General features: G+C 28.3%; 1 protein-coding gene across 3 annotated transcripts in view; it reads left to right on the forward strand.

The window, feature by feature from the left end:
- The window catches only part of LOC129963311 (follistatin-related protein 5-like), a 498,278-nt gene that overhangs the window by 451,340 nt on the left and 22,600 nt on the right, over window positions 1-24,338 (forward strand). For all 3 annotated transcript variants that reach the window (XM_056077602.1, XM_056077604.1, XM_056077603.1), the window contains exon 7: window positions 15,757-15,923. In XM_056077602.1, coding sequence (XP_055933577.1) covers window positions 15,757-15,923 — 167 coding nt within the window. The remainder of the gene's footprint in view (window positions 1-15,756; window positions 15,924-24,338) is intronic.

The following is a 24,338-nucleotide window of genomic DNA, read 5'->3' on the forward strand; positions in this document are numbered from 1 at the left end:
TTTTGAACATTTCGCAATGCCGTTGTTTGCGATTTTTAAAAATTTCTCCAAGCAGGGGATAAAACTCCGGTCGTACCATTAAATATTTTACGCAATTCCAACTTTAATAGATTCTTCAGCAAAATATTTTAAAACTTCAAATTTTGATAGTCATATAATTCACTCATAATATTATAAAGGCCTTCAGTTATAGCGTGATATGTATCTCTCTAATTTTCTGTTACCCCTCGTAGAAATTATGCTTTAAATTAAAGTGTAAATAATTAATCTGCAATTAATATAATAATATTTTTTACTGAAACAAAGCATTTTTTTAATAATATGATTACTGATAATAGAGCCACTGAGCGTTTAAACTTTATGGTCACTAAAGAATATCATTCTTAATTTATGCAATATCTCAAGAATTTGTCAACGAAAATTTCTCAGATTCATCATGAACAGATCGATTCATCAACAATGTTTCATTTTAAATGCATCAAACACTAAGAAAATAAAATGAATCGTTTAAAATAATCGGTCGAAAACAGGTTTTAAAAAAAACTACTTAAAAAACGATGTACTTAAAACTATAAGCATATACAAAAAATATATAACTAACATAAATACATTTTACTTACAAAAGCATGCAACTAACCTAAAAATAATTTAAATCGTCCGTTGGTTGTCATGCCAACAATCAGAACAATGCGCATGCGTGGATTTTCTTCGCCAGTTACGTTAACGCAAGTGCGTAAATTTTTCTACGCCAGTTGGGGTAATGCTATGCAGATTAGACATTTTTAATTTCCTTTATTCTGTGTTATTTTAATTCAAATGTACTTCAGAATGAATCTGAAACATGGATTAATTAACAATGTTTAATTTTAAATGCATAAAACATTAAGAAAATAAACAGAAGCGTTTGAAATAATCCGTCGAAAAATCTTAACCCTAGCCTCATTACTGTTGGGAGAAAAAAACAACTGATGCCTTACTTATTTGGCGGTGGGGAAAATGGAAGATTTTTTTGGCGGAAAAGTTGGCGGTGGGGAAAATGGAAGATTTTTTTGGCGGGAAAGTTAGTTTTTAATTAATAATTAAAATTCTAATTAAAATTTCAAAAAAAGGGACCCCAGGTGCACATTTCCGACCTCTAAGGTATACATGTACCAAATTTGATAGCTATATGTCAAATGACCTGGCGCCAACACACACACACACACACACACACATTGAGCTTTATTATAAGTATAGATAGATATAGATATAGATTAAGCAAAAAGCATTTACCTCCGCCTCTTAAACTAGAAAATGTGATGGAAAGCATTTTGTAGTCTAACAAAATTAAAAGGCATCATCATGCGAAAGTGAAAGATGAAAACCTTTAAAAAGGCTTAATATCAAAAGAATATTTTGGTGTAATCGGAACAATAAAATTAAACTGAAGTTGGGTGAATAAATTAAGAAAGGATCAGTTTATTACTATTGTAAGAATCTCAAAGCTAGTAAAAGCTTTAATAGTACAGTGATTTTGGAAAATCCTACTTGAACAACTATAATAAAGTTGTGCAAATTGAATATTTATTTATTCATTTACTAGTTTTTCTTCTCATAGATAAAAAATGTTTTAAACATTTTTTTCCTCTGAAAATAAAGCGTATGACTTCTTTCCATCTTTATTGAAATATAACAGAGCAAAACATAACAGAGAATGGAATATTATAATATAGGATGATAATGGTAATAAAGTCAACAAAACAGAATAGTTGATATTGAAGTAGATCAGACATTAATGATTCACTACGGTATTCTGATCAGAATAAGAAGAAGTAATAAAGCATATTTCATCCCTATTGAAACAGAACAGAGCAGTAACGTAGCAGAGAATAGAATAATAAGAAACGAGTTGTTAATGGTAATATTCAACTCCGTAAAAATGATTAGTATTGAGATAAATCAGATATTAATGATTTTCTACAATGTTCGATCATAACACTATAGAGAAAAAATTATCAAGATCTTAACAGCTGGAGTCATAAGAGATAACATTTTTCAATATTAATTCTAGTGAATAAAGAAAACAAATGCAATAAAAATGAAAAAAAATTTAAAGTATTGAAAAATTTAGTGAAAACCAATTTTTAACGTTAATTTTTTCTTTGAACATTAGATTTTAATAATGGTTTATAATTGCTGGAGTCTTATATTAACATTTTGTGATTAATATGCAACATGATTATGATTAAATTGCAAATATATCTAGGAATCTTCTCCTATTTTGCTCTACAATTCATTTTTTTTTTTTGATATCTGCACAGTCATTTTGCGTAATTGAATTGTTTTTGCTATATGTATAATATATTCTGACTTACTAAAAAGTATTAAATATATGAGAAGTACAACTAAAAAAACGTATATATATATATGCATAACATTTCATTAATTTTTTCATACAAAATTTATTTATGTTTATTTATTTCAAACAATATATCCCAATATCGGAAAAATGGCTTAAGATCGTAAAATAAATTGCCAGTTTCAAAAAAAATTCTTTAGTAATAAAATGTGGAAATTTAATACGCTCCAAAACACTTTTTCAATCTTGGAAATTGCTTTAACTTGATTTATTTGGTCTAAAGAATTGCAAGAAAAAACGCGCATTGCATTTGTATTTGGATAAATAATTTCAATATACGAACTCCTGCCCCTTTAAACTTTTCCAGACATCTGATCAAAATATAAATAAATATTTATTTGCTCGAATAAAATATTTATTGCCAGAATATTTCATAATGATTTACTGCAAATATTAAATTTGTATTTTAGTTTGAATTTTGCTCCCTTGCATTTATAGATTCCCATGTAATTCTTTGATTCCTTTTCTATCTCAAACAAAAAAAAGTATAAAGGGGAAAAAAATCTTTAAAATATTTTCCAGGATTCATTTGCAATTCTTTTCCTCCTACGAGTATAAGTCACTCCAGGAAACAATATATTTCACATAACGAAAATTGACTCTCAAAAAACATCAGTTCCCAGAAGAGAGAAAAATCCTACACTTTTTTTTTTTAAAGATAAAACTCAATACATGTGATCGTTCGCATATTACGAAGAAATGAGCTACAAAAAAAATACAATACAGTGTTATCTGTCAGCAAAAGAAAACGGTTTTGAAATAAAAGAAGGATGCAATGGAAGGAATAAAGATGCTTTAGACATATAAAAGGCTTTAGAAAAAGAGAGATGGTAATAAATTTCTTCAAACTGCCTACGCGTTTTTGTTTAAATATAGAGAAACTCTACAGAGAACTCAGCTTGAGTTTTATTCGATACCATTACGTGCGCGAAGTACATAGTGCATCCAATTTTCTAACTGAGGAAATTTTATGGAATTTAGATCATGCTGTGTTAATATAATATTCTAGAGACGTTTTCTTCATTTTTTTAATTTATTGGTTGCATTTTTTTAACAATTGATTCAAAATTTAATTAACTTTTCTATAAAACAATAGGGCAATGATTTTAGATTTCAAAAAAAATTTGTGGAATGTTTTTTTCAGAAACTTTTTTTGAAAGAAATGAGCTCTGATTTCTTTTTAACCACTTACTGTTTTATTTTCTTTACTATATAATAAGATGACACCTTCTGTTTTGGGAATATTTTCTTATTTTGATTCAAATGGAAATCCATTGAATACTTGACTTATCTATGTATTCGAAGTAATTTTAATATTGAATTATAATCGTTATGAATGGTTTATTTTTTGTTTACAACTATCAAAATTCGATAAGTCGATGCACGCATGGCACTCTGGCAAAAATTCTTTTAATATCATTTTTAATTCTTCAACTAGAATATTTCGTACAGATATTTATTTTCATTTTTTCTAAGTTGGAATGCAATTAGTTATTTGTATGAAAAATAATGTCATATTGCATACAAAAATTTATTTGTAGAACTAAACATATTAAGTCGTATATTATTTTTAACCAAATGTTTAAAACCCTAAAAGGTATAATTTATTAATTTATGTATTTTATTTCTTAGCATTTAAAATCCATAAGAAATGTGCTAATCAAATTAAAATTAGTTAAATTAATATATATATGAATTATAAATTAAAATTTGATTAGTACATCTATCTTATTTAACTATGTTTTGAAAAATGCTATTTATTTTTTAAAATCAAATCAGAGTTAAAATGGTCTTTTGGAGGAAAAAATTAAATTTTAAAATAAAAGTAATTGAATGCCCGTATTTATGAGAAAAATTACCCAAATTAGTAATGGTGCTTAAGGCCAGGAAAGGCAATTGCGAATTGCAACTATTACCCATTTACCAGTGAAAAGCTAGAAAGTGCCAGTGAAGCTTCAGGTGCTAGAAAGCATGTAATTTCTGTTAGATACTCTAGTAAGAGAGGACTTTTCTGCTCTCTTCAGTGCTAACACTTGTTTACTTTAGTGACTTCCGTAATAATAAAACTGAAACTGAAACTTTCTGCTCTTATTTATTTCCCACCCTTATTATTTACAAGATAAATTGACAAGTTATATATATTTTTGGATTTGTAGAATATTACGGTTACGATAAGATTCAGTTTTCATTTTTGAATTTTCTCCTGAGATGGAGAATTCTACTCTCATTTAACCCTGACAGTTTTCAGTATGGGGTAATAAAGAACGGAATTTCATAATAATAAAACCTTTATTTTTTGTATATTTGGAATTATTTTAATAAATGACAAAATGTTATTAAATCTAGGTCGGCGCTAGTGTTCCTTAATGTCTATAATGTTCATTATTTAATCGAAGTTAATAACAGATATTGTTAAAGAATCTACCATACGATCTACATACATATTGTCTTTCACGAATAAAAGTTGGTTATTAACAATTATTTGATGTCGTTTGGCGTCAAATATGGAAGAAAACTTAAGTTGAGCGGAAAAAACTGATTTTGAGGGAGGAATCTAATGATGATTATTTCGATTCTTTCCAACAAGAAATGGAGATTGTAGAGATATAGAAAGTTATTAATCTAAAATGATAACACTGTTGATTTTTCAACAAGTATGCATGCTTTTATCGATTTTGTCGAAGGTATTTGAATGAAAACTTGTTTCAATATGAAAACTGAATGAGCAGCCAAATCTGACAGGTTTGAAGAATATCAATTTGACTACTAATCAACTACTATATCAACTAAACTAAAATAGGTTTTGGTAGTTCATGATATTTTGTTATCTCCAAGACTGAGATAAAAATTATTATACCAAATCATCGCTAGATCAGGCCATTTCATATCGCGGAAATATCAGAGAAAATTGAGTCGAATGGGAGATTGGACGTTCTATTTTAAATGAGAACTATACTTTCTATTACTGAAATGAGCCTCTAATTCTTATTCATCATAAAGTACTTTTCTATGTGTTAGATACTTCCTTCAAGCGTCTCGTAATATTCAGTCGTTTTTCCGACTTTTCCCAACAAAATTGACGATAGGATGATATAAATTATTCTTAATTGAAGGCATTAAATAGTTATTATTTATTTGCGATTTTCAATGAAATATAATATATTTTTTTATTTAAAATTAATAAAACTAACGGTTTTTTAAGGTATTTGAGTGATTTGGAAATAGTAGCATATTTGGAAAAGGTCTGATGTAATAAGCAGTAGTTTATTAGCATTTCAGATAAATTCTTTTCACGTCAATTCTGTACTGAAGCCAGAAGACAAGACAAACAATCCCAATTATATCATAGTCCCTGGAGTAATTGGGAACATATTGGTATAATTGTGAATATTGCTGTAAATGGAATTGAATTATTAATAATTTTTTTTGGGAAAGAAGGAGTTGTTTAAAGAGAATTCCAGAAAGTTATTATGCATTTATGTAAATTATAGAATTTCAGAAAGAATGTTATTATGCATACCATCATTTTAAATCGAAAAAAATTACGAAACTTATTTTGCATAAAATGTATAACAATTCTTCAAAACTGTTTACCACAAAAGTTACAGAAATTTCAGAAATAAAAAGGATCGAATCACAAAATATATATATGAATTTAAGCTCTTGAATCTTCTTTTTTTATGAATTCAAGTTCCAACTTCCATGCTTCTTTTTTCCAACTGGAGGGAAGATTTTTCTTCTTCTTTTCCGGTTTTGCCAGCTCACATTGCGAAATAGTACTCTAGGATTCTGTCTGAGAGATTATTCAACAAACGGATCCACTTCTAGAGCTCCTGTTTGTAGGAAAGAAATCTACATTTCAGTTAACATTCAAATAAACTCTGCATTTTATTTTTCATAACATGAATAATTGTATTTGCTCGTGTAATGTAAATTTTTATTTGAAATACTGTGTTAACTGTACTTTCTATCTATTTTTGTGGAAGTAAGTTCTTTTATTATCTGTTCTTGTTTTCTGAAATATTATTCTAAATTTTTTTCATTAATTTAAACGAACTGCTAAAAATTCTTAACAAAAAATTATAAAAATGCTAAAAAAATATTTTTTTTTATTTCTACTCTAATATTTAAAAATATTTTTTATCCCTGTAGAATAATATTGGTTTGCTATCTTATTCAGATTTAAATAATATGGCTTAGTAAATAATGCGATTAATCGTAATATGGTTTGATTCTTCTGTGTTTGTTTAATTTTTAAAAACGTACTGTTATATATAGCAAACGATAATTTTCACCTAAAAAAATGTATTTAATATCTTTACAACGCGAGTATGTAAAGTACAAGTATTAAAGCAAAGAAAAAAAATTGTTGTAAAATATTTTTAAAATTCATTAAAAGACGGAAGATAATTATGAGGAAATGAAATTGGAAAGGAAATAAATTATGAGGAAATAAAATTAAATTTTAAATGGTGTTTATACAATAATATGTTCCAAAGGAGAAAACCCATAATTAAAATCCTCTTGAAACGTTACGTGCATTATGTTTATGATGGATTATCCGGGCGATTGTATTTTTAATGGCATTTTGATAAAAATAACATGGCTTTAAACTCTATTTCATTTGATGCTTAAAACTATTTTGTTAAAGGAATCATAAACGTTTTATAAGATAAGAGAGATTTGGTTAAAATTAAACAAAGCCAACATTTCTAGCTAGTCGCCAAACATGTTTTGTAATTCAGAAAAACTAACCGATTTTCTCAATAAGGTATGCCTAAAAAATGTATTTACAATAAAAAGAAAATGTATTTTTTTCTAATTATCGTTTATAGTTTACATTGCTATAGTTATTTGATTGTCATCGCGTACAAAAGTTTGATAATGATTTATAAAAAATCTTATTGCTTATTTTAGAATAAGATTTATGCTTCATTTTAACGAGAAAATATTTAAATTATTTCAGTGTTTTAATTTTTTTTCGTTCTATAAAATATACTACCAGAGTGTTTAGAACTAAATCTTTCCTATTATAAGCTCATAAGATGGCCAGGTATCGATGATAACGCTTTTAATAACAGAATTACTTACGGCACAATAAGGAGCTGAAAATAAACTATAGAGGAAACTAGGTGGGTAGCCCTAAATATTAACACGATTCAATTATTACTTAATGCATATTAATTACTAATTATATGCTATCTAAAAGTGTAATAGATACTAGCAATTGCTGTAAACAATCAAGCATTAGTATGTGATAATGCCAAGAAATTTAAAATTAAAAAAAAATGGTAATCTTCATCAAGTATTTCTTTTCTTCTTAATTTTCGCTTCTTTTTATTGCATCATTATGTTCATCATATTGTTACAAATTTTTTCTTCTACTACAAATACCGCCACTCAATTGTAATGACGCAGCGCATTTAATCTCTAATAGTTCAGCAGCTTGCTTGCTGTCTAATTCTCCAGTTTTTCTACGTGTCGGCGACTCCGACCACTCGCACACACCATTTCTGACGATCCACACGACTTCTTTTCTGCAGATTCAGATTGCTTGTCTTTTATAGTTCCGGGAGGCGGGGCTGGAATCTTCGGACCAATCAGGGCGTACCTGGCTGTATCTTGGGTCTTAGTGGATGGATCGTGAAAGTTCTCGAACTTTCCAGTAGTATCCATTTAGTCACCAAACTCGCCAAATTCATCGCCAAACCACCAAATTCTCGCCAAATTTGTCGCCAAGCTCCGAGGTTATTGACGCGGCATCCACTCAACATGCACAGGACAGATCGTACAATTGGCTTTCTTACGATGACACTATTCGGGCCGGGTAGCAAAATTACAGATTTGTAACAATATTTTGAAATGATATCACTGTGACAACAATTAATTGACGTTGCTGCAGTAATTCATTCTATCTTCTTCATAAAAGACTCTCAACAACAATATTTTAATGATAATTTCTTTGTATTTTGATTGCCAAATTTTCTGAAATTCATATCACGAGATTGGGTACTCTTATGATCTCTGATTTTATCCGCTCTCGGGAAAGGGAATACTTCTGGAGTATTCGGAGAAGTGAATTTCAGCAGGAGTACTTTTAATCACTCAGTATTGAATATCAAATGTCTTGATTATCTAATGGCACGCTCTCGGCTTAGAGAACACTTGTGGATATTCAGTTTGCAGAGATCAAAATAACATTTTCAAGTTGATAAAGTATAGGAATGTCACGTATAGAATACCAGAGTAATTCTCAGATAGTCTATAATTAATCAATCCTGCTCCACAAACTCTAGAGTAGTCTGAAAGAAGATATCAATGTAATTTATTGTTTTAGATTGAAGAAAAATATTGAACAAAAATGTGATCTCATTTTTCGTATCACTCTACTTGAAATCTAATTTACTACTAGATTTCTGTCTAAAGAATATACAGATTTATTTTCATCTTAATATAAATAAAAGTCATTGTGGCTATAGATGTATGTTCCACATCTGCTCCTAAACAATTGGGCCGAATTCAACCTAGTTTTGCACACCTATTATATAAGACTTGAGAAAGAATATTGATGATTTTTCAAAATATAAAAATTAATTAAATATTCAATTAATTAGAAATTAAGAAAACAATCCTTTTTTAGGCTTCTAACTATTCTAACACTATTCTTTTAAGTTTCTTTGATTTTAATACAACTTATGAGCTTGCTTTTAATTAATATTACTTTATTTTATTTATCTTTTATTGATATTTGGAATCTTGGGGATTTTAATATTCTTAAAATTAGGATAAAGTCAATCGCTCAAACGAAGACAATCTCTAATACTTTAGAATTCGTGTACAAAATTCGTATAACTAATAATAATAATTTAAGAAAACAGTTATTAGCAATTAAGGATTTTTAAGATTATCAAGTTCAGTTGATATTTTAATTTTAATTACAAGCAGAAGATAAAAGGCTTTTGTATATTATTTTATATAAAAGTAGTGTCTTAAGAAGCATAAAGGAAGAATCTTTATTTTAAGCAATGCCGGATATATCCAATAATAACATATATTACTAAGGAAAATAATCAATAATTCTTTTAATATCTCTACTCTTAAAAATTATATTTGATGTTTCATTTAACTCTTTATAATTATCTTAAAGGTGCATTCGCCTTAAAACTAAAAATATGTATTCATCATACATACCCCCCCCCCTCCACCACCACCACCACTCTTCTTAAGACAGGTTTTAATAAAAACGAAGAAAGAACTACTAGCCGAAAGCTATCTTCCCCCCCCCCCGTAGAAGAAAATAGTTATAAGATTATCTTTAAAACCTTGGAAATATTTCGATAATTTTTTGTTGCATATCTAGAAAATAACTTCAAATCTTTAATAATAAATGCCAAAAGATTTCAACTGATTCTGATATATGCACTGAATAAAAAAAAAACTTCCATGACTTAACTATTTCAGCATTTTATCGTCATAAATCTTTAAGACTGAATAAAATATCATTTCAAATATCAAGTATAAAGATATTTTCTTTCGTCAATTAATTGAGTAACTTTTTTTTTTTCTTTTACTTCCTTGCAACTAAGTTTTGGTTCTTTCAAATTTTACTTTAGGGTCATTAATGAATACTTACTTGGATACTAACGAAAAAAGATTTTAATAAAATATAAACATTCGCTCAATACGTCGAACGAACTAACATTTTTCCACTGTAACCGTAACTCATAACGACTGAGCAGTTGTTAAGCAAATAAATATTATTAAGCAAAAGAACTGGCAGCTCTCTAAGAGCATAAGAATTTCCGAAAGAAAAATTCTTCAACCGCCGCAGATTTTCTGAACCTCGAACAAAATAAATATATATAAAAAAAGAAAAGAAAGAAATACTTCTTCCACACAAATCAGAAGGAAAAAAATGCATGCATTTCTCAGAATTTTTTTCCCCGCCAGCACTCAATAAGTAAGCACTTCATAAGGAGAAGACGGTGAAAAAAAAGAATTAAAATTGCTGATCATTAAAACCCTCGCTCGACTCGACTAAATGAAAATTCTGCTTCAATCTGTAGCCAAAACTGAGAGAGAAATGTATACGATTTAATATCGTCTGCGGTTATTTCTCCCAGAAACTGTTTTGATTCTTCGTTTTCTTTTTCGGGTTTTTTTTCCCCTCTTTCTTTAGGATACATTTGTCGCAGTGCTAATTAAGGCAGTTGTCGATCGAAAAGGGGTCCCAAACTCTTTGCTTTAGGCAAGTTGCACTAATTAAAAAAAGATTTTTCGATCGACTTGTCTGAATCGAACTTTGCACCTTCTTTCTTTTCCTTCCCACAAACTACCGATAAAATTGCACGCAGTGTTTTGCTTTCAGAGGTCGATTGAGTAAATTATCATTTATCACACTCAGAATACCTCCCTCGATTATTTAGCTATGCATTTCCATTACTTCACTGTATGCCAATAGGGATCCCCGTGATTTTCGATTAAAAAACTTATTCGTTTTTGCCATAAGCATTTGATGTAAGTATTTATACTGACCAATCTACACCTTCACATTATCTAGCTTATTTATTACTTGTCGCTAATGTCTGCCAACTGATTAGTCAAAAATATCGTTTGCTTCTATTCGCCAAAAATATCGTTTGCTTCTAAATTCTATCAAATCTCTTATATATAACTTGTTGTTCTTGGTTCTGTCAACAAAATATTGCTGAATATCAAAATGTAACAGATATTGAAGCCTTATTATTTTTAAAGCTTTCCACTTATTCTGTTTATTTTGTGTATGAAAATCCCTAATGGAGTTAAATCCCATGACCTCATAATGCCAAGAATTTGAATGATCTATTTAAGTTTACAGGCTGTTTTTTACTGTAATGTGGTTCCGTTTTCTTTTTTGTTTTTGTTTTTTGTTTTTTTTTAAATTTCTTATATGAACTGTGCGAGTAATTAGTAGAATATTTCTTCTTTTGCTTTCGTCATTGGACTTAAATCACGTGATTAAATATTTGATGAAATAATGAAAAAAATTTATAATTTTTAAACAGTAATTATAGAAATACGCAAAAAATATTTTTAAGAAATTGTCAAAATTAAGATGAAAAATGCTTGGGAATTGAATTGAAATCATTTAGAAAGAACACAAATTTAAATTTTATAATGGTGTAAAAATATTCAAAACCATTTTTTGTTAATGTAAGAGAAATTTCATATTAAAGAGAAATTTAAAGAAAACAATAAATTTTAAAAAAATAAGAAAAAAAGCCAGGAAAGTCAATATTTGGACCAGCTAACTGGTTGGTAAAGACAGTTAGTTGCATATAAAAGCAGCAATTTGTCGTTATGCTACTTTGAAAAACTGGACCCGTTTATAAATTTGCATTTGAAAATTTATAAATTTATTATTTGTTTTTGAAAATTTATATATTTATAATTTGAATTTGAAAATTTATAAATTTATTATTTGCATTTGAAAATTTATATATTTATAATTTGAATTTGAAAATTTATAAATTTATTATTTGCATTTGAAAATTTATAAATTTATTATTTGCATTTGAAAATTTATATATTTATAATTTGAATTTGAAAATTTATATATTTATTATTCGCATTTGAAAATTTACAAATTTATTACTTGCACTCGAAATTTGAAACATTTTCCAAACTTCATTTATGCACAGTAAAATTTCTGTATAATAATAAATATCAAAAGATTTGAATTTATTAAAATAATTCAGTCTAATTAAGGAAGAAAAATAATTATATATTGGTATCATTTCGTTAACTCATCTGGAAGCAGGAATTTAAAAAAAAAATCTGCCTCTATATCAATGGAGAAAAACAAATAATGATTCTATGTCACGTAGTTGAGTTACTTTTTCGCTTTACTTCCATATTATCTACCCTGGTTCTTTCAAAACCTACCTTCAAAATCATTAAGAATGCTTATTAGAAACTAAAGGAAAAGAAAGCAATGAAATGTATTCGCTTTCTCAGAGAACATGAAACGAACCAAATTTTTTAGCTCTAACCGTTACTTCGTAACTATTGAGAAATTGTTAAATAAATAAATACCATTAAGCAACAGAAGCGACATCTCTCGTAGAGTTTAAGAATTGTAGGAGGAAGAATTCTTCAATCTTCGAAGATTTCCTGAACTTCGAATGAAATAAACATATAAAAATAAGGAAAGGAAAACTCTTTTTTTAAATGCAAATCAGGATAAACGGACAAAAAAAAAACTTTTTTCGTTGGATTTTTTTTTGTACTAAAATTCAATAAGTAAGTATTTCGTAAAGAGACAGAGAAAAGTAATTAAATGCGCTGATCATCAAAACCTTCACTTGACTAAATGAAAATTACTTCTAACTGTAACCATAACTGAGATAGAAATATATACGGTTTAAAATTATCTGCGATTTTTTCTCCCAGATTTTTTTACCCTCCCCTTTTTTCATTGTCTTTTTATAGATAGCTATCGTACTAATTAAAATTTTTGCTCAATGCATAAGTATTCATAAAATATTTGCTTCGAGTAAACGTTTCTAATTGTAAAAGAATTTTTCATTTCATTGATCCTGAATCGAGTTTATCTGCTTCCCTTTCTCTCCAACTTAAATATAATATAGAAATTCTAACCTACACAATGACTTATAATCAAAATGGTACCTTTCAGTTTTTAAACAATAAGTAACCTGCATATTAGGCGCAGAAACGAATATTATTTTAAGAATACAATGCAACTACATATTAATTACTGACATCAGCATGTGCTGTAATAATAATTTTTAGAGACGATTTAATTTTATTAATATTAGTTTTTGAAAATTAAAATATTTAATTGGATATATACTATTTAAATTGCGGCATATGGGATACATAAGTCAAGTCATTTAAAGCTTTGAATATAGAATTATCAAATTCGATAGGTAAAACCGATTTCTTAGTTTATGAATGCTCATTCAAAAAGGGTTTTTTTCAAAATCTTGTTTAGATTTTTTTTATTAAAAATTAATTGCAACTTTAATATTTTTCTTTAATAATTTCAAAGCATATTATGGCACAATAACCGAAAACCTGATTCTAAATTATATACAAATATAAAATACTAAGTCTGTGTACCAAATTTTATCCGCCTAGATTTGTTTACATTTTTTTTTTAATTATCGTGTTCGACAGAGCCAGGCAAACAGATTTCATGTAAGTGGATTTCGTCCAAAATTTGATAGAAATCTATAAATTTGGTGTAAAGATAACATAACAAATTTCATCTTTCTAGCTCAAAACATTTTTAATTAGCGTATTCACAGATTTTGGACTGGAAGATCTGAAACTTGAGCGATTCGCAAAAAAAAAATGTCAAGTTCGAAATTTTTGAAAATTATAATTCTTTTTCTTTGTACACTTCGTGCACGCGAAGGTAAAAATTGGACATATTGACAGAAAGTATCCTTTTTATTATTTGTCCACATGAAATATCCATTTTATGACAAGAATATAGATAAAAGGGGAACATAATAGTTAATCTCATTTTTCCTCTTTGATTTATCTACTTTATCAACAGAAGACATGTATGTTTATCGAAAGTATTCCGTTTGGGGTATTTCTACCAAAAAAAAAAATCTGCTTCGTAAGAAAAATCCAGATAAAATTGGATGGTCATAGATATATTGATTCTTCTTGCTATGTAACTATTTTATTAAGATAATCCCTGAGTTCTTCTACGTCACTTTTGATGTCCGCTATCCTTGCATATATCTCTTAAATTGACTCCGCTGACAGGAAATTCATCCAAAAGATATCTGAAATGTCACTTGTGATAGATGGGTGTCTTTTTCTACTAACTGTAACTTATCTGGAAGTCTGACCTCTGACATTTTCCTAACTTAAGTTTAGTGAGTTTCTTTACAGATATCTAAGTTGACAGTTGAAATTTATTCAGTATTTCAGTGAAAATATAAATGGTGTCTACTCTAACAGTGGTCGGATATCTGATTTCTGAACCATTAGATCTATGTATGAGCTTTCAATTGAAAAAAATATTCTAAATGACGCAAAGAATTTTTTATATATATATTTGAGTTAAAAAAAAAAAAGAAAAAGATTATGAAGTTTTACAACTTTTTAACTTTTTTAATAATCTTCCGAATTTTTCAATTATATTTAGTAAAATATTTTGATACTCTAATATTTTAAAAAAGAAAAGTTCTTTTTTTTTTGTGACTGAAAACTGAAAGAATCATGAAGCATTGAATTTTATTATTTTTAGTCAATCAACAATCGCCCCATGAAAATGCTGTCCGTCAATTGGACGAAGTTTTCTCTTCTCTTGATGTTGTTATTTAAATGGTCTAAAATAGTAATATTCAAAGCATTCATAACTCGGTCAATTTTAGCTACAGAAGATTCAAAACTTTTTTTTATTTAGAATGTTAGTGTATCAAGAATAATTTGCTGGATATGAATAACAGTACCAGGGTCTGTAAAAATTTTTGCACTTCGCTATTTTTTTCAGCAGTAGACTTTTCTTATTCAAATAAATGCAATTATTTACGCCATTTAGGAAAAAAAAATTCTATTGAGAATATGTGTCTAAACTTAACAATTTAGAAATTAGCACTTGGATCACCTTTAGAGTAGACAGATTTATATTAAAAAGATGACGTTGTGACTTTGAAAACAATATATTCCTAAATCAAATTTTATTGAATCTGTGCTATAATTGATAGCAAATTTAATATTTTAAGTTTTCGTATTTAATTATCGCTTTGGAGATATCAGGAGTCATTTCATAATATTATAATAGCTTTTATCTTTTTTTTTTCTTATTTAAACACATATCCGTTTAAAATTGTCATGCATTGATTAAAAATTTCTGTATTTACAAAAAAAATTGTATATTGAATAATTAGGTAGAGAAAATTGATAACTGAATATAAAAATAAAAATATAAAAATTATAATTCCTTATTTTATAAAACTTTTGAAAGTGCTATTTTATTTTATGAGCAGATTTCTGAATATATAGATAAGTCTTCAATAAATCTGAAATTTTAATGCAATATTAGGAAGAAAATGCCGATTTTTCTGTTTTTAACATTTATTGTGAGTTCTTTTTATTTTATTAGAAGAATATGGTGAGCGTTTCCTTAGTGCAACTAATTACTTAGTGATCCTTTCCTCTTTCTTCCCTTTCTTTACTGCATTTATGTATTTTTGTACAACTCTTTAATTTTAAAACTCAAAAAAAAAAAAAAATGTTTTCTTTCACATTATTACCCTGATGTTTTTTTTTTTTTTTTTTTCATTTTCTATGTTTGAATATCTGGATATTTAATTTGAGCTTGTATTTTTCTCCAGGCGTGTCCGTCGTATCCTTAGACAAAGCCTTAGAAGTGAATCACGTGACCGCCAGAGTTGGAGATAATGTGGAAATAAAATGTGACGTCACTGGAACTCCACCGCCACCTATCGTCTGGCGACGAAACGATATGGACTTGGCGTCTCTCAACGAAGATGAAATAAAAGTAAGTACTTGCATTTTCCACGACAGCCAATTGCGATAGAAATATTTACACATGAATAAAAGAAAAGATCGGACATTGAACTGGAAGCCTTCTAAGGTTATTTAACCTTCCTTCTTATCATTATATTACCAACTATCTGCCATTCAATGATGGCTAAAAATAAATACCCAAGATCAATGAGTGCTAAAAATTTTCATTAAATATTTTATGCTTGTTTACTATGTTTCGAGGCTTTCCATATAAAAACATTTTTAAACAAATTTTAAATAGACATACGAGTGATAATAATGAAAAGTCTTATTTTTGGAAAAAGCTGCAGTATTTAAAAATAGACACACTTTAAAAACATTTCACAGTCTCTTAGTTTTGAATTTTAAACCCTAATTGTAAGTATAACAAAATTGTTAAAATTTTATTAAAAGTGTATTCTTTTACACCTATTTAATATGGAAAAAATAATCTAATTCTTTATACCTTAATTATTAATAATGGTAAAATAATCTGGACGAAATATTAGTGGCAACAATGAAAATTATTTTAGTTTCACTTCAACAATGAACCTTTATTTGATTTTAAAGGAGAATTACTTTTAGCTGATTTTACAAGAAAAATAAAAACTTATTAACAAACAAGTTCGGGTTTTTTTTAATTGAAAAATTGCAGGTACATATACCCATGTTTTGCAATAAAAAGAAACTAAACAAAAGAAAAGAAAAGTAGTACAAGATAAATAGATTCAAATAAGGAATTCTCTAAATGGATAATAAATTATGCTTGTTAAATATAATAAAACACTGTTTATATATTTCACACTTATGTGTCGGTTCAGTATTTCTAATTTATTCGTCACTTCGTTTACATGACGATTAATTACTAATTATTCGTCACTTTTAAATCACTTCGTTTACATAATGCAAAGTGCGCAAATCTTCAGTTGAGAGTCGTTTACTACCTTTATAAAGTTTTCAGTTTCTGCCGCAATAATTATTTCTCCTATCATGCTTAGGGGAAACTTTTCCTAGAATGCATGCTAATAACATCCTTTTTCTTCTCTTCTATTTAATAAATTTAAGTTATAATGTAAAAATTGCGAATAAATTATCTTATCCTTTTTTTTTAAAGGCAGTGGACTCCATTAACAAAATTCGAATATATTTATCAAAATAGATCATCAAAATGCTGTACTTAAGACAATCAGAACAATCCAGACGAATATAAAATGTTTTTGATTAAACTCATATCTGTATGCAAAAAATTGTAATTAGTACTCAATATATTTCATTAATGAATATAAAAAAGGAATTTCTTTATGTCAATAAAACTATGACGATGAATTGTTGCCAAACGATTTTACATAGATATTCCAAATAAAATCAAAATATTTCATACTGACTGTAACAACTTTATCGTTTCGTCTTCTGGATTAGATGCGTAATAATGCATTCATCATATAATCGAAATGATCGATGTTAATTTATTATATTTATCAAAATATACTGAATATTTACAAAATAACTTTTCCTATTCGGCAACATCTGTATCTAAAACTAATCAATGAAATGAAACCAAATTTAAACTGTGGAAAGCAAATGAAGATGAATTCTGAAAAAAAAATAATAAAAATCCCCTGTAGAAGAGATTTCGGCACTGATGTCACGTACCTACTAGGAAATTCGTGCAATCTAGCTAGATTATGCAAATTTCCTATGCGTACGTGACAGTAACGCCATTCATTCTTTTTAAAAAGTGGAGAGAGCTATCATTCAGTCAGCGCTTCTTTGATTGACTGTTGATTTGTGCTTGATATGCTTTATATCTTACCTGAGCGTGCTTTATTGTTAAAACTGTTTTATAACAGGATGTATAGTACGGCGGCGGCTTTTGTGGAATTTAGAAAATTTCATGATTTACGTAAAGGTATTATGTCTGCTGCAGCAGTAAGAAATATGATTAAAAAATGAGGGGAAACTGGACCTCTGGAGTCAGAGCCGACGCAGAACTAAAAGTATCAAACGATAAAATGGAAAGTTGAGACAAATAGCGAAAGGGATAACAGTAATTGAGAATATATACCAAGTGCATTACCATGTGCACATGGAAGGTCGACTCACTGAAAAAGCCACACATGGTCTTGGGGAATATAAAGTTAATTAATAAAAAATTAATTTTCTTCTAGTTTTATACTATATGTCATTCATTTCTATAAATTTATTTCTTTATTACTTGAACATGAATGAAATTTTACATAACCCATTTTCCAGGAATTATTGATAATTTTTAATTTCGACAATCATGGTGTGATTCTTTTGAAATTTTAATTAGGTTTTTTTTAGTTAAAAATTAACCTGAATGTTGACGTTTTCTCGCTATAACTTTAGAAAATATCCTTGCGCAAAAATTAATTTTACACCATTTCAAAATTTAAACGTTATCTTTTTAATTATACCAATTTAACAGTCTTATGAATTTTGACACTTTTTACTTTCTGATACAAAGAAAGTATTGTAATCGTCAAAAAATTCGAACGTGAGATTTTGACGTATATCAAAGTTTTCAGACTTACCTGAATGCAAAAAATACATATTTTGGAGTTATGTTTCAGATCTATAATTGTGAACACGATAGCTAAATAACATTTTGAGATGAGTGGGTGAAATTTGGTATAACTTCTTTATTCCAAACTTATGGAATTCTATCAATTTCTGAACGAAATCCATTCAGAGAAAAATTGTTTGGCTATTCGAGAACAAATCAACACGATAACTACATAACAGGAATAAAATTTAGCATATATATTTAGTATCTAAAATGTAGAGAGATTTTTTTTTTTCAAATTCTGAATCAAATCTGCCAAAGGATTCACAATTGATCGGTCTGTATTGGCGCATATATAAACGATTAACTCAAAAGTGCAACGATTTAAATGATGGAATTTGGTATTCGATCCCTTATTATAATTGTAGTCTTTTGGAAAATTTATGTTCCAACTGGTAAAAAAAAGGCGTCCAAAATGAATATTTTATTTTCTCTACTATATTTCGAAACGCATAACTCTCATGTGGGACTCCGAGTATAAAAATCTGAGCACACGAGACGTTTGCGGCCTTGCCCAAGATCCACAATTTTTTATGGAGAAGAATAACCTTATTAATTAGAGAATATGCGATAAATTATTATTACTACGGGGTTTCACACTTTGTGCTGTTCATCAACCTTTCCTAAAATCATGTTAGGATTCTTTTAGGATCACCACGTGATTTCAGCTCGCTGAATTTATTCATTTCTACTAGTAATAAAAAATTATAAATAAACGTTCTTTATTAAACGTAAATTTAAATTATTTCCAACTGTACGAAATACGATCATTAATTTTTCATCAATTTTGTTCCTGTGAAAGCAAAAGCCACAGTAGAGTTATATTCACTTACAAGATTGCAATATGTATATATTTTTTTTTTTTTTTGAGTGAATCATTGGTTTGTAAATCCTTTCACGTTTCCAGCGGATTCAACAGATTTTCCAAAACATTTTTTTTCTTCTTTTATCTTGGCAACATTAAATATATTTTTTACTTGAATTAACTTCTTTTTCTCAGAAACATGCCAAACAAAAAGAATTGAATCCTGTTATAAAAACCGATAACTATGCTCCTGTAGTTCAGGAACTTCCCTTTGTTGTCATAAAAGCATCTCTATTTCGTCCATGAAGACTGGAACTTCTTATGAATGGTTCTTCAATACTTTCATTTGGCCTAATCTCGTTTCCGATGATTTCGATGCATCATCGAAATTGCTCGACAAATTCTTCATTGTTATTATTTTCCAATTCCAAAAAATAACATATCTGACACTTAGCCAAGTCAAGCATGTAAATAATCCGAACGTGTGTGCTTTGGACAAATAGCGCTTAACAAACTGGGCCTGATTTTCCCTCTACATAAGCGTTTTGTATATATGTATGTAATGATATTTTATTATCTAAATTAAATCCTAATTAATTTCCTAATTTTTTCTTAATATAATCCATGTTAACTTCATTCTAAAATGTTCTTTTATTTTATGTTCCAATTCCACCTTTTATATTTAATTAATGCTACGTGGGCTCTGTAAAAATACTTAAATAAGCAGTTCTCACGCTGTGAGTGAAAGGATAAAAATCCATCACACTAAACAAATTCTTTTAAAATATACCTATAATTCCCTTAACTAAATCGACACGTGTAAAGAAATCCTTATCAGAATCTCTTTGTATAAAACCACCGGAAAAAATATTTCTGGCTCTTTTGCTCTTGTGTCGCGCTGTGGATTGACGTATCTCGTCGCTTCTTGCTTGTACATAAATTATGCCTCCCGGGATGGAATAAAATTAAAAAAGCTGAAAAGTGTCTTCTCTCTTTGGCCACAAAACTGCTTAAAAATATGTGTTTTACATTATATATATATAATAATACAATAATAATAATAACATATATATGTTATTATTATTAACATATATATGTTTTTATTATTAACATATATATGTTATTATTATTAACATATATATGTTATTATTATTGTCGAAATGCCTTCCTATTACCACCCTACGTCTTCCACAGTTTACATACGGAATTTAATTTCATTCAGCTCATTAGTTTTAGCTGCAGATGTCTCCATACTAGGAAAAGTTATTTTATGGTCATCCTGGTATATTTCAATAATTATTCACAAAATTAATTATTCACAGTTGAAATAGCCATCTTTCATCAATGAGTAAATAATTAAATATCTTGAGTAAGATTTCCACTCTCCGAAGTGAAGTTTCAATCTACGACGTGAATAATGTTTCTCTGTAATAATAATGCCTCTTAAGTGGACGAGTGCAGGTCAGCAACATCTGCAAGAGACAGGTGGAACTGATTGTAGCATCATAAATTTGCAGAAGAGAAAATGGCACATTATAGAGTTTTGACTTTGCTCCGCTGTTGATCAAAACAAAGAGAGCCACGAATGACTAATGAGGAACGCTTCGGTAAATCTTTCGTAGATTTTAAAAGAGATTCCTTTTAGTACTTTAATCTATTGTGTTTATTTATTATATGATTTTTTGCGAGTTTTATCTGAATCACATATGCATAGATAAAAGAAATCAATTGCTTGTATGATCTTTATTTTAACTGAAGAAGAACTGTTTTTGATATATTCCATTTTCACTTTGTTCGAAAATTTCTAGTATTTTCAAAATGAATATTGTTCTTGTTTGCATTAATGGTATCCATAAATGATGAAAAATTAAAGAATTTGAAACAAAAAAAAAGTTAACACAAAAGGTAATGTAAATAGTACATTTGGAGTTTGTTGCGATTTTATTTCAAAAGATGAAAGCAAATAGCATTAGAAAAAAATATTTCTTGAGACTTGTTTTGAAATTATGGCTGAAAATTCTGAAAACGGAGTTTGAAAATCAAGTTTCTATTGTATTTATAAAAAAAAGCTAGATTAAACTCTATAAGGACAATAGGCAATGGAATAGGCAATAGAAATGATGAAGATTATTATGACAATATATTCTATATAATTATCCGTTAGAAAAATAAAATAAAGGTAAGTTAGACATGAGAAATCTATCAAGCTGTCTTTAAAAACCTCAAAGATTCACTGTTGGGTTTATATCCTTCTTCTTTTCATCAGATCTTGAATCAAGACAACAGCTTTCATGGATCATACAGCAGATAGCTTATATGATCCGTGATAGAAGAGGTATAACCCACTGTACAAGATCATATTATAACATTGATCACTTTACATGCAATTATAATTTTTCTTTTTTCATCTTAACTTTACTAATCTTACTATTTATAGATAATAATAAATAAAGTTTAGTAAATGTTACATAAACAAAATAGATATGATTAAAAGATGTCAGATTTTAAACACTTAATAGAAAAAGTAATCCAAAGTTCAGCAGCCTCTCAGATGATATATGAAAAGTAATGATATTTCCAAAGAACCAATAATTATAAATTGCCAAATATAAAAAATGTTCTGTTTTAAGGAAAGAATTGAGAATGATATTCAGTATAAAATGATAAATTAAATTATGTGTCTTCAATTTCCTTTTTAGAAGTTTTGCTAGTTTTACTCTATTTTTAAATATTATTCGTGATAAATTCTTAAACATCTATATATTATTAAAAAATTTTCTTTAAAAGTTATTATTAATAGAGATCAAACTTTAAAAGTATTGGTTTTAACAAGTTTTCCTTCTAATTAAGAATCATTCGAGCGCGAAATCAAAACACCACTTACTTTTGTGCTCTTACATTAAATTTTAATTGGACACCTTAGCTGTGAAAAGATAAAACCTTCCCTTTCCTTGAAGAGATAATAAAGATTATGAAGTTCAAAACTATCTCGAAATTTCTAAGCGTTAACTCAAAATGAACTAGCTGACAACAGAAAATTCTCCCCAAAACAAAACCGAACTTTATCGCGTTAAAATTATCGTTTGCAACACGCGTGAAATTAACTCTGTTCGGATAATGAAGAGATAAAATGAAAGGCCCGCCAAATCAAGAATTCATTGTATAACTAGCTATTGGAAGCAAATTCTGACGGCCCGGTAATACCTTTTGTCTTTAAATGAAGCCCTCGACACGCTTTAAGAACGGCCGCAAAATATTCGAACATCTGGATGGCAACAAGCGGCATCGATCCACGTGGTTCAGAATGTTCATTCATATTCTAATCCTATTAATTTTCAATCAGGTCCTGGAAAGGGCGCGAATTAATGACGTAATCAGGGAATGACGTCAGAGCAAGGGAGCCTTGCTCTCCCGATCTGTGATTAGAGCAGCTTTCTGATCTTCCCGACGTCGCTAATCTAATAAAGGCGAAGATGTTCTTGCCTTTGAAGAGAAGGCGCGCGTTTTCGTAATTAATCTAAAAAGATACGTTCTGCTTTTAACCCTTGGGGGTATTTGGATTACAATGAACCGCAGGCGGTGAGAGGTACGGATTCGGTGCCGTGTGTTTACCATAAGCAGACGATTTTTCTCAGTTTCGATTTTAGAGAGTAAATAAAACTGTTTATGGAAACATCAACAAAAAAGGGAAAATATAGTTGCAGAGTTTATGTAATCGAATAAAAGAAATAAGACACTTTTTGTAAAAATAATATTTTAAATTGAATTGACTGTATTTTTTTTATTTTTCATGTGAAAGTTTGTTTGTTTTTTCAATGATTTATGCTAAACTTAAAACTTGAATGTTTGCTTTTCTTTTGAATTTAAAAATTGTCAACTTTTATCTTTTACACTGTCATCTCCTTAGACTCAATTCTTCTATATATTTTTCTATTTTTCAAAGAAAAGATATCATTTTATTGAGAAGCGTTCTTCTAATGCTTAACAGCATAATTAAATAAAGTAGGGTTATATTTCCGTTGAAACTATTCAAACTTTTTATTAATAATTTCCTTTCAGAAATCAAATAATAAGTGAAAGAAAATTCTTTTCCTCCAAAATCAATGCCTGCTCCTGAAAAATAAAAATAAAGTCATATTTTCTCCATTTTGTTTGCTTTTTGCTCTTATTTTGAATTGATATTGTATGCATGATATTTTTCCTAGAAATTCCGGAGCATTTATTTGAATTTTGTTGAAAAGTGAATTTTTTCTGTCTATGCCAAATGACTTACAGATATGAGCTATTAATAAAATTGCTTTTTTTTAATTTTTGATAAAAGAAGGTGATAATTTTAGACTATAGATATTTAGGTTTAGAATATTTCCATTAAATTAATCGTATTTCTATTAATTTCCATTAGTCGTATTTCCTCAGCATAAAGAGTTCCGAGTCTTTTAGCGCAACAGCCACTTTTGGTTTTGCTGCGCTTCCTTATGATATAAGGACAAGGCAATTTATAATATATTATGTGAAAGAAATCTTAATGCCTAAAAATGAAAAATATAAAATTGAAATCTGCTAACGTAAAATTATCATATGTGAACATTATTTATTTTTAAGTCATTTTTTGTCTTAATTAATTTAAGTCCTTGACCAGTTTAAACCGGTTTGAAACAATCATGTGATTATCAGATTACACAAGCGTCAATATTTAGAAAAACAGTCATTTTTTCATGCCAAAATCGGTCAAGGTTCGAATTCGAGCTGCGAACCTTTTTTTTTTTTTTTTTTGCCAGCTAGAAATTAAAAATGAAAGTTTTTTTTTAATTATGTTATTATTATTAAGATATATAACTTTCGATATTGTGCTTCTTCCAGCGATATCTCCTTGTGACCCAAGCCCCTTATTTTCTGCTCGCGTATTTGAAGCTCAAAAACCCCAAACCGAAACAACATCATGTTCTCACATGATAAAAGAAAAAGACATTGTGACGACAAACGAAGCCGGGATAGAAACTTGATAATGCAAGGGA

The sequence above is a fragment of the Argiope bruennichi genome, chromosome 3, assembly GCF_947563725.1.
Source record: "Argiope bruennichi chromosome 3, qqArgBrue1.1, whole genome shotgun sequence".
Classification (NCBI taxonomy): Eukaryota; Metazoa; Arthropoda; class Arachnida; order Araneae; family Araneidae; genus Argiope; species Argiope bruennichi.